General features: G+C 42.5%; 2 protein-coding genes across 2 annotated transcripts in view; both read left to right on the forward strand.

Annotated features, from left to right (window-relative positions):
- Positions 1-17,643, forward strand: part of LOC109937342 (interleukin-4 receptor subunit alpha-like) — a 277,396-nt gene that overhangs the window by 128,159 nt on the left and 131,594 nt on the right. The gene's annotated exons all lie outside the window — the stretch shown is intronic.
- The window catches only part of LOC109922225 (interleukin-21 receptor-like), a 64,592-nt gene that overhangs the window by 25,726 nt on the left and 21,223 nt on the right, over positions 1-17,643 (forward strand). Inside the window, exons 6-8 of the mRNA XM_048609280.1 lie at positions 3,366-3,534; positions 8,440-8,545; positions 13,779-13,863. Of these exons, the coding sequence (XP_048465237.1) occupies positions 3,366-3,534; positions 8,440-8,545; positions 13,779-13,863 (360 nt within the window). The remainder of the gene's footprint in view (positions 1-3,365; positions 3,535-8,439; positions 8,546-13,778; positions 13,864-17,643) is intronic.

Here is a 17,643-nt window from a genome sequence, read left to right on the forward strand (position 1 = left end):
GGGTCTAGGCCCGAAACGTCAGCTTTCCTGCTCCTCTGATGCTGCTTGGCCTGCTGTGTTCATCCAGCTCTACACCTTGTTATCTCAGATTCTCCAGCATCTGCAGTTCCTACTATCTCTGACCTTTCCTCTCACCTGGGTATAGTTCCACTCACTGGAATACAGGTTGTACAAATACTGATTTTCACAGAGTACAGTTTCCACAAATACTGACTTCCACTGAGATACAACTTGACCTCAAACTGACTCTCCCATTTGTATAGGATCCACAGAGACTGAACTTCACTGTAATAATTTTCTTCAGGTACTAACTCTCGTTGGGATACTCATCTCACAGATAGTGAGGGATTCATGGAATAAAAGGAAGGATATAGACGAAAGAGTGAGAGAATGTTAGGACATAGGGCAGTACCAGGCATGCCTCAAATGGAATGCAAACTTGGTGTAGCTACAAAAACAGGACTACTTACATGATAAACCGCAGAAACATCATGCAATAGGCAGAACTAAGCAATCCCACAATGAAAGGATCAGGTCAAAGCTCTGCAGTCCTGCCATATTCAGTTGTAAATAGTGATACACAATTAAATGACAGAGATTTTACAAACATCCTCAACGATGGAGGACTTCAGCATGTCAATGCTGAAGGCTGAAGCACTTGCAACCATCTTCAGGTGGTGTATTGCGTGGATAATGAATATTTGCCTCTTCCTGAGGTCCCCAATATCTTAACTGCTAGTCTTCAGCCAATTCAGTTCACATGATACCAAGAAATGGCTGAAAGCACAAGATACCATTCAGCCTATGGTCCCTGACAACATCCTGACTTTAATACTGAAGACTTGTTGCTACACAACCAGCTACACATCTAGCTGAACTGTTCTAATACAGCAGGTATATTCGTGACAAAGAGGAAACGTGGCCAGGTATACCTTGTTCATAGAAAGGAAGAAAACTTCAGTGTGATTAATTACCATCTCATCGGTCTCTTGATCATCAGCGTATCATCATAGAAGGTATTAATGAAAGTGCTATCAAATAATTATCCACTTACACAGTAATGTCCTGCTTTTGGATACTCAGTTTGGATTCTCTCAGGATCACTCAGCTCTGGACCTTATTTACAATCTTGCTCCGAATATGAGCAAAATAACTGAATTCCAGTGGTGAGGTGAATGTGACTTCCCTTTACATCAAAGAAGCATTTGCCTAAGTGTAGCATTAAGGAGCCCAAGTAAAATTGAAGTCAATGAGAATCAAGGAGAAAATCCTCCACTGGTGGGAGAAACTTAACCAAATGGGACACATTTATACTGTGACTACAGGAGCAAGGAAAAAAGCTATGAAATCTGTCACGAATAATTACATCTTGACTCCCCAGAGCTTGTCCACCACCTATAGGCACAAATCTAATGTAATACACCCTATTTTCCTGGATGACCATTCTGATAATGCTCAAGAAGTTTCAGATCATCTTGAACAAAGCCGCCTGCTTGACTGGCATTCAATCCTGAAACATTCACTCTCTCCGTCATTGATGCACGCTAACAAAAGTACCATTTACAAAATGTACTCTAGCAGTTTTCCAAGGCTTCTTCAACAGCATCTTCCAATCATACCTCCTGGGCAAACACATGGGAACATTCTTACCTGCAAGCTCCGCTCCATGGCACACAACATCCTTTCTTGGAATTGTATTATTTCTCCTTCACCATTGCTAGGTCAAAGTCATAGTGTCCTTTCCAAAGAGTGCTGTGGGCGTCCTTCACCAGTTGAACTGCATGGATTGAAAAATATGACTCTCCAATACCATTCCCAAGGGCAGTTAGGGATAGGAGAAGTTCTGGCTGAGCCAGCGGCTTCTGCATCCCATGAACCAACAAAAAACATGCTTCTTCGAGTCACTGGTACAATTCTAAGAGGTTCAAGCATAATATAAGATAAGCCAGGAAAACACTTCAACACAGGAACTAGGATTCTGAAACAAACCCTGACTGATTAGAACAGACTCCAGGAATTTCACAAGAATAGAATTAGGTCGTTGTACGAACTGGATAAGCATTAAAAGGGACAAGAGGAGAACAGGGAAATGTGATTGTATTAGGTGAGATATTAAAGGCTCAGGGCAGTATGTGGGAGAATGGGTTAAAGTCGGTGAGATTTTATAATGTATGGAGTGTGTGAGTGATTCATGTGAAATAGATGGGACTGTGTGCTGGAATATTCTATGATCCTGCAGTTCTCATGTTTATTCCTCATACAATGTCATCTCTCAGTTTCCTCCAGTGACTGTCTAATGCACTTCCTCATTCTGCTGGACGAACCTCATTTTTCCCAAATTATGAATTTTCTTCCATATTGAGTATTGATGAAAAGGCTGAAAAGCGTTAATGTATTCTTTTCCCATTTCTGTTGTGTTTTCTGACTCAATACAAGAGACAACCCATCAACGTTAAAACCAAAAACTGTACTAAGCTGAAGGAAGATTTCCCATTTAGAGAGGGAATGCTGGCTGGATTGGGAGACTTTTCCAGACAGATTGCTAATTGCTCTTCCTCTCATGGTCAGATGGTAGTTCCTGAGACAACAAGGTGCAGGGCTGGATGAGTTCCTGAGTGGCTTTCCCATGGGTCATGTAACAAGTGCTGAAGGACAGGAGACTGAGCTCATTTATGTGGTTGCAGTCCTGCTCACTGCCTTGTTTTAAGTCTGAACTTAGACTAAGTTACAAGAAGTTCTTGATGCTTGGTGCCAGTGCAACATTCGTTTAGTGCTGCCCCTTTTACAGTGCAGTGATCTCTCAGTACAGCTCTTTCACTAGTTCATCACTCCCTCAGTGCTGTTTCTTCTTCAGCGTAATGCTTCTTCAGCGTTGCCCCTTCTACAGTGCAATGTTCCTTCAGTATTTCCTTGTTGCCTGTGCAGTGCTGTCATAGTTCTGACCATCTGCCACTGTGATCTACTCAACGATGCCCCTTTTACAGAACAGAACTCCGTTAGTGCTGACCCTTTGTGCGAGTGTAGCTGTCCATCAGTACTGTTACTTTGTCAGTGTAGTGTTTCTTCAATGACTCCCCTTCTCCCATGCAGTCTTCCTTCTAGACTGTAATAATGGCCTGGCTCAATTTTTGTTGGAATGTAACTTGAAACAGAACCTCTGACTCTAGGATGAGAATGATATCCAGTAAGTCCCAGGTTAATCCTGTTCAGTGATGAATTTTAATCAGCTGAATGCTAGTACCATGGAGATCAGATCATGAGAGTGAGAGTTTGGTGAGCACAATCTATCTGCTTGAAGCAACTGATTCAGTAGACAGAAGGTTATAGTTTCAAAGAGTAATGACATGATTGATCTTTGTTTACAGCAACAGAAAGTCAAGCATATAAGAAGTAACCAGAGAATTTTCGCATTGGTGGCCTCCGAGTTAGATTCGAGCACAGAACATTCAGCACAGATCCGCAGTCGCCCTGCAGAAAACTCTGGTTACACAGGGACCTGGAGTGACTGGAGCCCCAGAGTGAAGTGGAAGACAGGTTAGTGATCCATTCAGAATCATGGGTAGATCAATGGATTTCTTTGTTAAAAGGGTCCCAATTCCAAAACTGAGCAGAATCGGAGAACACCAAGTTCTTATGGGCCTGGAGTACATGTTAACAGAATATCAAGGAGAAGATTTGAGCTGGCAAGTAATGAGGGGACCTATTTGGGGAGGAACAGACAAGGTAGGAAGGAGAATGTGAAGAGTAGACAGGGATGAAGACGAGCATTGAGATGAATAAAAAAATTGCCCAGGAGGAATAAAACATTAAAACTGGTGAATGGAGGTCAAGTATGTTCATTTCCATGAATTACTGGTTTTCTCTCTAAGTAAAGGTGGATGAGGAGGAAATAGGAGAGAAAGGGTGAAGGTTAGGATGAGGATGGGTTCTATTGTGGGTCTCTCACTCTGCTCACCTGTATCACTAATACTGTAATGTGAAGTTATTTCCGTCATGACTAATAGAATTCTGGAAACTGTTGTATACAACCTACATGTGCTCTCAAGATATCAATCACCTTCCACTGGGACATGTTAACCTTGTTCTTCTCCCTCGCAAGTTCCCTTCTGCTCTTGAGAGTTGTCAACTGCTTCTGCTTTTCAGTTCCACTGACTCCTCTAGCACCATGCGGCCATTCTAAGTGTTGGCAGTGCGTTCTAGCAATGCCAATAAGTACAGAGGTTAATAAGGCCTCCTTGACTGATAACAGCCTTGTACAGGAGCCCTGGTCCACCCTCCATTTCTATCCAGGTGCTGAAATGCCTAAATATTCTGACACAATTTCCAAATCTTCATCCAAGCACACATCATTCATGTATAAACCTAAGCAGTGATTGTGTACTTGTTGTTTGGACAGCTGTGATGCCCACCATAGTCAATGATATGCTCGTATCTCTCCCAGCCCCAAGTCTGCTCAGCTTTACAGGTGCCTGAAAAGTGAACAAGAGCTAGGTCAGCAACTCCTTTGTTTTCCTCACTGTTACTCAGCCCAAGTAAGAGAGCATAATAAAAACAGAGAATGCTGGAAATACTCAGCAGGTCTGGCAACATCTGTAGACAGAAAAACCAAGTTGATCTTTAGGTTGATGCCCTTATATCAGAATTAGGAGTTCTCTGAAATGTAATTGTTATAAGTGATGCAGGGTAAGGGAGAAGGGGAGGAAAGGACAAAAGAAAGATCTGTGACAAAGTGGAATGCAAGAGACATCTTCCATCAAGCTTTGCTAAAATATTCCATTTCAATAACGTCCTTTGCAAATCTCTTGTATCCTCACTAATGTAATCACATCTCTCCTGTAGTGTGATGTTCAGAACTTTACACGGCACTCTGAAGTGTACTTGAACTAGGTTTCTGTATATTCTTCCTGCTGTTATACTTCAGTCAGTAAAGGAAAGTATGTTGATTTTTTTGACCTGCCTCTGCATGATCCCCAACCTTTCAGAATTTAACAGTTATTGCATGTTCCTTTACATTGTTTCTCCTCCCAAATACATTACATCACCCTGCTCTGGACTGAAATCCATCTACAAGATTTTGCAGTAGTAATGAAATCTCAACGTTAGGACATAAAGTGAGTGGATGGCTGCACATGTGGGAGGGAGGGCTGAAGGATGAAAATAATGTATTGCAGCAGCATGTGGGAGCTCCTGGATGCCAGTTTTATCCAGGACAAACTTGTCTGCAGTTAGTTTGAGCAGCATTAGTCTGGAGTTATTGAGCTGGAAGTTGAACTGCAGACACTGTGGTGCTTCAGGGAGTGAAAACATTTCCTTGGTTCCAGTCTTGGACCGGGCCTTCTGATTTGGCTGGGGTTCAGGTACAGAAGAGTGTGACTGTGAGCAAAGCATATGAGGGTATCCAGAGGCAGGAGTGCAGGCGCCAGTCTTTGCAATTATCAACAGGTTCTTTCAGCTTGTCTGTATGACAGTGAGGTCTACAAGGTGGATGAGCTAACTACCCATGGCACCATTCAAGTGGAAGGAGTTAGAAAGGAAGGTAGTAGTTATAAGGGACAGTAAAGTCAAAGGGATTGGCACCTCTCTACGCAGCAAAGAGCATGGCTCCACATAGCTGTGTTGTCTGCCTGGTACCAGGATTCAGGGCTGAGAGAAGGTTGCAGTGGGAGGAGAAGAGGTACCAGTGACATGGGTAGGACAAAGAAGGAGGTTCTACATAGTCAGCGTGATGAGCTAGGCACCAAATTAAAAAGCAGAATCTCAAAGGTCATAATCTTGGATTATTACTTGAGGTAAAGGCAAGCTGGTGCAGGCAAATCAAATTAGAGAGACAAAAAAAACAAAAGAACTGTGGATGCTAGAATTCAGAAACAAAAACAGAAATAACTCAGAAATATGGAATAACTCAGCTGGTCTGGTAACATCTGTGCAGAGGAAGCAGAGTTAATATTTCAGATCCAATGAACCTTCTTCAGAACCAATGGTAGCTAGGAAAGGGGTGGTATTTATCAAAAAAACCCATCCTTTTTCCAGCTACCATCAGTTCTTAAGAAGGGTCACTGGACTCTGTTTCCTCTCCATGGATGCTACCAGATCTGCGGAGGTTTTCCAGAAATTTCTGTTTTTGTTAGAGAGACAAACATGTGGCTGAGAGACTGATGTGAGGGAAGTGACTTCCAGTTGATGTGGTACTGGGAAATTTAGGATTTGTACCATTGGGACAGTCTCCACCTGAACTGTGCTGGGGCTGGGATTCTTGCTAGCTGTGTAAATAGGGAAGTTGAGCAGCATTTAAACTAAGCAGTTGGGATAAAGAATCAAATTTGGCAAGAGTAAAGGATTTTGGTAAATCAAGCAGTAAAAGCAAGCCAAAAGAGGAAGCTATGAATGTGGAAAATGATAAATAAACTATGACAAGAAAGGATAGGGAATACAAATCCAAGAGCAAATCAATAGATAAAGCTGGAGGTTACAACATAATGAAGCCAATGACTCTGTACCTGTACGTGCATAGCATTCAAAAGGAAACCCATAAATGAAAGTGAAACAGAAATAAGTAAGTGCAATCTGGTAGCCATAATAGAAACTGCAGGATGCCGTAGAGTTGTTCCTCAATATTAAAGGGTATAGGACCTTTCAGAAGTACAAGCAGCTACGTAAATGTGGAAAGGTGGCTCTGTTTGTTAATTATGGTATTAGCACAATAGAGAGAAATGACCCAAGTTCAGAAAACCATGATGTGAAAATAATTTGGATAGAGATAAGACATGACAAAGGCAGAGTCACTTGCTGGAATGGTGTACAGGCCCCCGAAGATAACCACATGGTAGTGTGGAGCCTAAAGGAAGAAACTGTGGTAGCTTGTCAAAAAGCAAAGCAATGATCATGACAGATTTTAAACTACACCTGGAATGGAAAATTTAGATGGGAGAAGTTGCCTACAAAGAGGAATTCATAGAATATTTTTGGAATAATTTCTTAGAACAGCATGCCTGGAGACAACCAGAAACAAGCTATTTCTAGACCTTATATTGTGCAATGAGATGGGACTAATTAATGATCTTATAGTAGAGATGTCCCATGTAGCAGTGACCATTGCATGACAGCATTTTATATTTAGTTAGAGGGAAAGAGATGTGGGTCCAGCATAATTTTTTTAAACTTAAATAAGGCAATTATAAGGGCATTAAAGCAGAGCTGGCTAAAATGAATTGGCAAATTAGGATTAAGAACAGATCAATAGATATGCAGTGGCAGATATTTGAGTAGATGGACTGCAGCAGTTAAAGAACGCAGCTCACCACCAGCTTTTTGAATTATTATTGTCACATGTACCTAAATACAGTGAAAAAAATTTGTTTTGTGTGCAGTACAGGCAGATCAAACTATACAAAGTGCATTAGGGTAATAGAACTGAGCAAGGAATGCACAGTTACAGCTGCAGAGAAGGTGCACAGAGACCAAGATCAATGTTAAACTTAAAATTTGAGAGATCCATTCAGAAGTCTTATGCAGCGGGGCAGAAGCTGTTATTGAATCTATTCATGCATGTATACAAACTTTTAATCTTTTAGCCAGTTGAAATGGGTACCAGGGTGGGAGGGGTCTTTGATTACATTGGTTGCTTTCTCAGGGCAGCAGGAAGTATAAATGAAGTCAATAGATGGAAGAGATAACAAGGTGTAGAGCTGGATGACCCGAAACGTCAGCTTTCCTGCTCCTCTGATGCTGCCTGGCCTGCTGTGTTCATCCAGCTCTACACCTTGTTATTTCAGACTCCAGCATCGGCAGTTCCTACTGTCTCTCAATGGATGGAAGGCTGGTTTGCGTGATGGACTGGGCTGTGTTCAGAACTTCCTGTAATTTCTTGCGGTCTTGGGAAGACCAGTTGCCAAAACACGCTTTAATGCATCTAGATAGGATGCTTTCTATGGTACATTTATAAAAACTGGTAAGGGTAGGGATGGGCAATAAATGCTGGCCAGCCAACAATGCCCATGTCCCATGAATGAATAAAAGAAATCAGTATATCCTTTTGCTGTGCGCTATCATTTATTCTGTCATTCGGTCATTCTTGCCTTCCACCTTTATGACAGTTTGTTCCCATCTGGCTGCCTTGCCTAAAAACTGTTACATCTCAAAGCTTTCGTGGTTCTGATGAAAAGCTATTGACTTGGAATGTTAATTCTAGTTCTTTATCCACAGGGACTGCCAGACCAGCTGACTATTTATAGCTTTTTCTGCTTTTATTTTAGATTTCCAGCATCAGGAGTGCTTTGCTCCCATACAAATATCAGAACAGTTCCTTATATAATGCTGGTGTAAATTTGGATTTGGGTACAAGCTTTCAAGAGAGGAAACTCACCTAAAACTACACACTCGATTAAACTTTGAAAATGTCACTATTAATGTAATAATCTAGACTTTTATCATGTACTTTAGCACAGTGCAAGACACCTCTTCAGATACAATGGCTTCCAATTATCTGTGGCCTCATCCCTACAATGGTTCTTCTTGTGGCAGTGCTGAAATTTAATGTACCTCAAAGGTAAGATCATTGACTTTGCTTTCTCTTGTTGCATGCTCTGGTTCTATTACAATCCATGTAGCTTATTTAGCAGGAGCAACATGATGGTACATTCTTGATGTACATCCAAGAAACCTGTGCTACTTCATTTTTTGTGCATATCGCACAATGGGCACCTCCCCAACACTCGCGCTCTCTCACGCTTTCACTCCCACTATCTCGCTCTCTGTCACACCCTTGCACTCTCTCTCTCATTCTCTTTCATGCCCTCGCACTTGCTCTCTCATGCCCACGCGTTCTCTCTATCACCCTCACTCTCTCTGATGTCCTTGCACTCCCTTACGCCTTCACTCTTGCTCTCACACACCGTCACCCTCACGCTCTCTCTCTCGCACCCGTGCTCTTGCTTTCTCTCATACCCTCACTCTCTCTGATGCCCTTGCACTCCCTTACGCCTTCACCCTCACTCTCACACACCGTCGCCCTCACGCTCTCTCTCTCGTGCCCTCACTCTCTGGCGCTTACGCCCTTCAATCCTGCTTTCTCTTAAATTTTCTCCTGCTCTCTCCTAAACCTTCTCCTATTCTCCCTCATGTACCATTTCCCATTGTTTCTCCTAAATCCTCTATGCTTCTTCTAATCTGCCATCTTTACCTGCTCTGGCCTACACGTGACTCCAAACTTGATGCAACATGGTTGACTCTTTACTGCCCTCTGAAATGGCCTAGCAAGCCACTCAGTTGTATCAAACAGCTACGAAAGCTATGAAAAGTAATAAAATCTGATAGATCAATGAGCTCGACACTGGAAACAACAATGGCAAACTGTAAACAAAACAAATTGCTGGAGAAACTCAGCAGGTCTGACAGCATCTGTAGAGAGAAAGCAGAGTTAAAATTTTGAGTCCAGTGACCCTTCTTCAGGATGGACTCAACGTTAATTCTTCTTTCTCTCCACAGATACTGCAAGACCTGCTGCGCTTTTCCTGCAATTTCTGTTTTTGTTTCAAATTTTCTGCATCCATAGTTATTTGGTTTATTTTAATGTCAAACCTAATCCTGTCAAAGTCGTCTTAACTAAAATCTGGGAAAGCTATCAAAATGTTATCATTTATCACAAGGGGAGCTAAATACAAAACTAGAGCAGTTATACTTCAGTTATACAGGCCACTGGTGAGACTGTATGTGGAGTACAGCGCATGGTATTGGTAACCTTATTTCAGGAAGGATGAATATGCTTTGGAGGCAGTTCAGAGAGGTTTGCAAATAGTTCAATTGAATGGTTGCCATATAAGGAAAGGTTGGGCAATCTAGGTTTATAAGAATAAGAGATGACTTGATTGAAACATACAAGATGCTGAGATGTCTTCACAGGGTAGATGTGGAGAGGACAGTTCCTGTCGTGGGATAACCTAGAACCGGGGTCTCTGTTTAAAAATCAGGGGTCATCCATTTAAAACAGAGATGAGAAACATAGATGAGATTAGAAAGATGAGAAGAAACAATTTTCTCTGAGGGTTGAGAGTCTCTGGAACACTCTCCTGAAAAGGTGATGGAAGCAGAGTCCTTCATTAATTTTAATGCCAGGATAGATAGATTCTTGTTAAGCAGGGGACTGAAAGCTTATCTAGAAAATGGGAATACAGATTTGAGATTACAATCAGATTAGCCATGATCTTATCGAATGGTGGAGTAGGCACAACAGGTTGAATGGCTATTCCTGCTCCTAATTCGTATGTATGAAATGAGCTGTCCCACAGACTAATCAAGCAACAGTCTGAGACAGTCATTCTCATAGAAACATAATTTACAGTCAATATTCCGGGCTACATCATTATAATCTCTGGGTATGTCCTCTCCCACCAGCAGGACAGCATCCAATCTGACTATTTAGTCAGACTTGGACATGGAATGGTTCATTTTTGTGGGTTTTCTGTGTTGAGTTAGCAGATCTCATGCCTCAGGATTCCCAAGTTATAACAAGAGAAATGAGTACCAATTAGCAGTCAGTTTCCTTCCCTCACTGGTTTACAACAATATTTTTGAGTGATCACAAAATGCTTTGTACATGGATCAGACCTGATTAATGAGATAACAAGGTAGGTGCAGAGCTGGATGAACACAGCAGGCCAAGCAGCGTCAGAGGAGCAGGAAAGGTGACATTCATCCAGCTCTGCACCTTGTTATCTCAGATTCTCCAGCATCTGCAGTTCCTACTAGACCTGATTAATGATTACTTGAATGATGAACTCAAGTTCGATCTTATCAGCCCGTTGAATTATTGAAAGACATGGTCCCTGAAACAGCATATTTTGCTCAAATTAAAAGGTACATGACAAAGACAATACCTTAAGGTATCTATTCCCAAATCTTTTTCTAAAATTCTACTCGTGTGAAAACAATTGTAATTGTTAACTGCAATCTATTTCCCTGAACCAAGACTTTCTGATGTAACTCTTAAACTTTCTGATGTAACTCTTAAACTCTTTGAAAAATAGACTTCATCAACTGGTATTTTTTCAGAGCTCATACTTGCCATTTTTATTACTCTAACCCATAAGTTGCTGTCCAATTTACTCATGACTGATGTCATTACTGTCATATACTTTTCTTAAAACAGCAGTTGATGGAACAACGCATAGCCATGCTTTCCTCTCAGGACACTTCCAAGTATTCTAGTTATGTATTGGGAAGTCTATCACTCCATGAATTCACCCTCCACGATGTCTAACACATTCCTGGTTCTGATCACTATCCAGTGATTTCCTACTCCTACTGGAATGTTTGTAGACATCAGGATTGGCAACTTCACATAGATTCACTAGCCCATTATCAATTTATTGCCTGTTCATTCATTGTGCATAATAAAAACAGTCAGGGTACCATGATGTTCAATCTCAATAAACCAATTAAACCCGAATCTCCATAGTTTTCAGCAGATATCAATTGACTTACAAATTCACATCCATTGTATAGAATTCCAATTGAACAAACCCCTGTCTATTCGTATTGACCAGTAGATTAAACACCTTCCCATTACCTCCCAACGTGAAAGGTATCAACAAATCAAACCCCCTTCATCTCTCTATGTGTAATCCCAGTGGTCACAATTGGCTGGATATTTTACCATGGGTGCTTTACAGGCCAAACCAATATGAAACTCATTTGAAGAAAGATGTACATATTACAACAGGGATAAATGAAGTGATGAGGACCAGGAACTAGATCTGATATTCCTTGCTGATTCTTGGGAAACTGAAGCCATTGTTACACCCCACAGCTTGGAGGAACTAACATCATGTAGATTGTGGGTTTAGTCCTGTGTGTGCTGTTGTGTATGGCTTTGTACTCCATCAGCCTTCGTATAATGAAAATCACCATTTAGAGGAACTGATGGCCTAAAATCAGGCTGTGTAGGTCTCAGGAAGGCTGTGGATATATTCCATAATGTGGAAAAATGTACAGAGACTGCATAGCTATCTTCATGTCAGAGACATTCTGCTGGTTTAACTTGGCTGTTGTCCTTCACTGCCTTCTCTCGCTTTTACTCAATCATATTTCCACAGGAAGCTGCTTGTCAGCTTAGCTAAAAATATAAAAATGCAAGCAGGGCACACTCAGACCCTAAAAATAAAAATGTGCAGCTGTGACATCAACTCCAAACCAGCCATTAAACAGTGGAGCTCACATCTGTTCTGTCCTCTTGGATCCTACTGACACTCACTGGCTCCAATCCTTGAGCTGCAATTTTTAGATTGATTTATAGGATGCAGCAATCACAATTTCAGTCAGCATCTATTGCCAATCTATAATTGCCCTGGAGTTTGTGGTCGTGAATTGCTGCCTTGAGTTGCTTGAATCTTTTGGATGTAGGGATATCCACAGTGCTATAGGAAGGGAATCCTAGGATTTTGACCCAGTGACAGTGAAGGACCAGTGATATAGTTCCAAGGCAGGATGGCATGTGGCTTTGATGGGAACTTGCAGGTGATGGTGTTCCCATGTATCTTGTCCTTCTACATAGTAAAGTTTGTGGGGGTTTTTTTGATGACAATGTGCTGCACTCCTTCAAGATCATTCTATTGTTACTGAGGTGCTGTGCTCAGAGCTGAATGTAGTATTCCAGATGATGTCTAATAGAGGCTTTGTATAACTGAAGCACCACAATCTCCCTTGTGTATTTCAAAACCTTTCAGATGAAGGCCTTTAGTAGTTTTTGATTACTGTACTTGTGTATCAGCCTTTGGTGATTTAAATGTGTGGACACCAAACTCTTTTCTACATCACAATTCTATTCTCTTGTTATTAAGAATCTAATTCGATTAAACTTCCTAAATTGCAGCGGATTACTTCACTCTTCCCAACATTGACTTCCACCTGCAATAGGTTTTCAGTTCTCAGTCATCGTCCCTTTGAAATTTCCTCTTCACAGTCAGACAACTTAATGACGATGGGGAGAGGGCATGGCAGTGAAATTAGTTTTGATTGATCTAGTGAGGACATGGTAGGCTGAAAAATTCAATATTGCCCTATGACAGCTTACAAACTTGGTACCTCTGACTCAAGGCTATGGAGTCAAACCTCACTTTAAACATGAGCACAATTACAGTAGTGAGGTGCATTACTGAGGGAGCTGTGCTCGTTAGATGGGATGTCAAGGATAGGGTCCACTTCCCCATTTGTGTAAATCCTGGATCATATCTTTCTCAACTGGTGTTGAATTCCAGATAAACCCATGAGAGTCCACCGTCTCTCCAGTTGCTAGAGAATTCAATGCATACCAAGCAAAGCAAAGAGGGAAAGAGGTGTGGAGAGCAATTACATCAGGGTTAGAGAATGCTGAGACCTGACTGCAGCATCTAATGAAACTGTTCCCAGGTTCCCAGGTCACTGTCAGCACCCACAATTTTACTGAAGAGATGACTGATGTAAACATCTGTAAACTGGGTCATTGCATTTATGGAGCTATCAGATCTTGCATTCACTCATTTAACGTTTGAAAATAAAAGTCGGAACTGCATGTTCTGTTAAAACAATCATAATACCCTTAGGTTTCTTCTATTGGTACATGTGTGTATGGCAGCCTTGTGGATGCAATTTTCAATATACTACAAAAATGATTTCTGCATTGGCTACATGGTTGTACTTGAAAAGGAATTAATTCTGTGTGACCTTTAAATGTGATACACTAAGATATAAAAATAGGGTGTGACTCCACCTCCCTCTCATTCACTAATTCACCTTGTTTTTTACAGATTATGGAAGACAGTGTGGGTGATGCCTCCTGATCCAGCTCCATTCTTTCAACCACTGTTTAAGGACCATGGAGGAAATTTCACGGTAATGATTCATCTCCTGTTTAATGAGAGTTAGGGATTGGGGATTTTTACAGCACGAAGAAAATGTCTCAACTCTTTGCAAATTAAAATACAGTACATTTAAATGTAATTATGGCAAAGAGCGACATATCCCATTCCTTTTCTTTCCTTTAGCTTTATTGGTTGTATTCTCTGTCACCATGTCCTCTTTCCCCTCCCCCCACTCCAATGGGACTATCTGTTCTTTCCTGTCTGCAGTTGGACACAACATTGTTCTGCCATTCTCACATTCTGATCACTTCATCTGCTCTACCAACACCCTTTCTCCCCAGCACTCCTCCCCTCTGCCGCCCACGATTGCATGAATGCTGTTCCCTCCACACTACGTCAGCTCTGATGAAGAGTCACCTAGACTTGAAACGTTAGCTTGCTCTTTCTCCATGGATGCTGCCTGACCCACTGTGATTTCCAGCAGTTTTTGTTTTCGGTACAGTTTCCACCATCTGCAGTAATTTGCTCTAACATAGAGAAGGGGATTAGTGCCAGTGACACTCTTACCTAACTACAGTGCAGAGAAACACAGAGTTAAAAATTACTTTAGGCTCATATTTGGGCTTGAAACGGACTCCACATGTGGAGAGAGCACCTTAAATAAGACACAAAAACAGAAATTGCTGGAAAAGCTCAGCATGCTTGGCAGCATCAGTGGAGAGAAATCAGAGTTAGTGTTTCGGGTTGAGTGACCCTTCCTCAGAATCAGTTTTGATCTGATCTCAGCTCTTCTAATCACCACTAGAGCAGACTCTGAAACTGCTTATGCCCAACGCCTAATGAAAAACAGTCCAACCTAGTATCAGAGATAGTAGGAACTGCAGATCCTGGAGAATCTGAGATAACAAGGTGTAGAGCTGAATGAGCACAGCAGGCCAAGCAGCATCAGAGGAGCAGGAAGGCTGACGTTTCGGGTCTAGACCCTTCTTCAGAAATGGGGAAGGGGAAGGGGTTTCTGAAATAAATAGGGAGAGAGGGGGAGGCGGATAGAAGATGGATAGAAAAGAAGATAGGTGGAGAGGAGACAGACAGGTCTAAGAGGCGGGGATGGAGCTTGTAAAGGTGAGTGTAGGTGGGGAGTTAGGGAGGAGATAGGTCAGTCCAGGGAGGACGGACAGGTCAAGGGGGCGGGATGAGGTTAGTAGGTAGGAGATGGGGGTGGGGCTTGAGGTGGGAGGAGGGGATAGGTGGGAGGAAGGACAGGTTAGGGAGGTGGGGACAAGCTGGGCTGGTTTTGGGAATGCGGTAGGGGGAGGGGAGATTTTGAAGCTTGTGAAGTCCACATTGATACCATTGGGCTGCAGGGTTCCCAAGCGAAATATGAGTTGCTGTTCCTGCAACCTACGGGTGGCATCGTTGTGGCACTGCAGGAGGCCCAGGATGGACATGTCATCTGAGGAATGGGAGGGGGAGTTGAAATGGTTCGCGACTGGGAGGTGCAGTTGTTTAGTGTGAACCGAGCGTAGGTGTTCTGCAAGGCGGTCCCCAAGTCTCCGCTTGGTTTCCCCGATGTAGAGCAGGCCACAACGGGTACAGCGGATGCAGTATACCACATTAGCAGATGTGCAGGTGAACATCTGCTTGATGTGGAAAGTCTTCTTGGGGCCTGGGATGGGGGTGAGGGGGGAGGTGTAGGGGCAGGTGTAGCACTTCCTGCGGTTGCAGGGAAAAGTGCCGGGTGTGGTGGGGCTGGAGGGGAGTGTGGAGCGGACAAGGGAGTCACGGAGAGAGTGTTCCCTCCAGAAAGCAGATAAGGGTGGGGAGGGAAAAATGTCTTTGGTGGTGGGGTCAGATTGCAGATGGCGGAAGTGTCGGAGGATGATGCGTAGGATCCGGAGGTAGGTGGGGTGGTACGTGAGGATGAGGGGGATTCTGTTTTGGTTGTTATTGCGGGGAGGGGGTGTGAGGGATGAGTTGCGGGAAATGCGGGAGACACGGTCAAGGGCGTTCTCGACCAATGAAAGGGGGAAGTTGCGGTCCTTGAAAAACGAGGACATCTGTGATGTACGGGAGTGGAATGCCTCATCCTGGGAGCAGATGCGGTGGAGGCAAAGGAATTGGGAATAGGGGATGGCATTTTTGCAGGAAGGTGGGTGGGAGGAGGTGTATTCTAGGTCGCTGTGGGAGTCAGTGGGCTTGAAATGATTATCGGTTTCTAGGTAGTTGCCAGAGATGGAGACAGAGAGGTCCAGGAAGTAGAGAGAGGTATTGGAGATGGTCCAGGTGAACTTAAGATTGGGGTGCAAGGTGTTGGTGAAGTGGATGAACTGTTCGAGCTCCTCGTGCCGCCTCGTGCTCCCACGAGGAGCTCGACCAGGCCCGAAACATCAGCCTTCCTGCTCCTCTGATGCTGCTTGGCCTGCTGTGCTCATCCAGCTCTACACCTTGTTATCCCAACCTAGTATCAGTTGGTTATTTTTCAGGTGTGCCTGTACCTTTCAGGATAGGACTTCAATTCCCAAAATGTAGTGCCACACCTTGCCTTGTGCTTCATTTAAAAAACAACTTTTCCTTATGTTGCCATTGGTTCTTATGCCAATGTAAATGATCAGATTATAATGATGACCTCTGGTTGACAGGCCTTCTGCCAATGAAAACAGTTTATCTGACTCCCAAGTTCAGATCCCTTATGATTTTGAACATATCTATCAAATCTGAATTCTGACCTTCTTTTCTCTCTTGCTTCTCCAATCTATCCATGTAACCAAAGACAGTCATCCCAGGAAACATTCTTGCAAATCTTTTCTGCACCTCTCTAATGCCATTACATCCTTCCAAAAATACAGTGCCCATTGTGGGATTCAATACTTCAGCTGAAATAGAACCACTGTTTTTTGTAGAATCACTGTAACTTACTTGCCTCTATTTAAAAGGCCAAGGATCCCATTCGCCTTAATAGCCTCTTTCTCAACCTGTCCTATCAACTTCACAAATTTTATGCACATTTATCCATAGGTCTCTCTGCTTCTGCAACGCTTTTAAAATTGTATCCATTTTATTATATTCCTTCTCCTCATTCGTTCTGTCAAAATGTATCACTTCACATTTCTCTGCATTAAATTTAATTTGCTACATGTCCACTGATCCACCAACCTAACTCCTCTTGAAATCTATCATTATCCCTCTCATAGTCCATGATACTTCCAAGTTTTGCATCATTTGTAATTTTTAATATTACACATCCAAGTCTAGATATTTACTATATATTGAGGAAAGCAGTGGTCCTAATGTCAATCCCTGAAGAAACCCACTGTATACCTTCCTCTAATCTGAAAAGTAACTGTTCACCACTACTGTTTCCTGTCACTCAGACAACTTCATATCCATACTGTCCTGTTATTTCATGAGGTTCAACGTTACTTGTAAGCCCACTGTGTGGTACTTTATCAAACACCTTTTGGAGATTCATAAAACCACACCAACCACAGCACCCTCATCACTCTCACTGTTACCTCAACAAAAAACCTAATAAAGTTCACTCAACAAATCTTAGCTAGCTTTCCTTAATTAATCCACATTTACACAAGTGATTGTTAATTTTGTCCAAGGGCACAGCTTCTAATTTTTTTTCCATCGTGGAGATTAAACTGGCTTGGAGTTGTTGGACTTATCTTTACACCCTTTATTTAAAACATGTACATTTTTCCAAACTTCTGGCTTTAAGGGAAGATCAAAGCCAGTGCCTCCTCAATTTCCAGCTGTACTTCTCTCTGTCTTCGGATGCACCTGATCTAGTGCTGGTGAATTCAAC

Source organism: Rhincodon typus, chromosome 21 (genome assembly GCF_021869965.1).
Source record: "Rhincodon typus isolate 14 chromosome 21, sRhiTyp1.1, whole genome shotgun sequence".
Taxonomy (NCBI): domain Eukaryota; kingdom Metazoa; phylum Chordata; class Chondrichthyes; order Orectolobiformes; family Rhincodontidae; genus Rhincodon; species Rhincodon typus.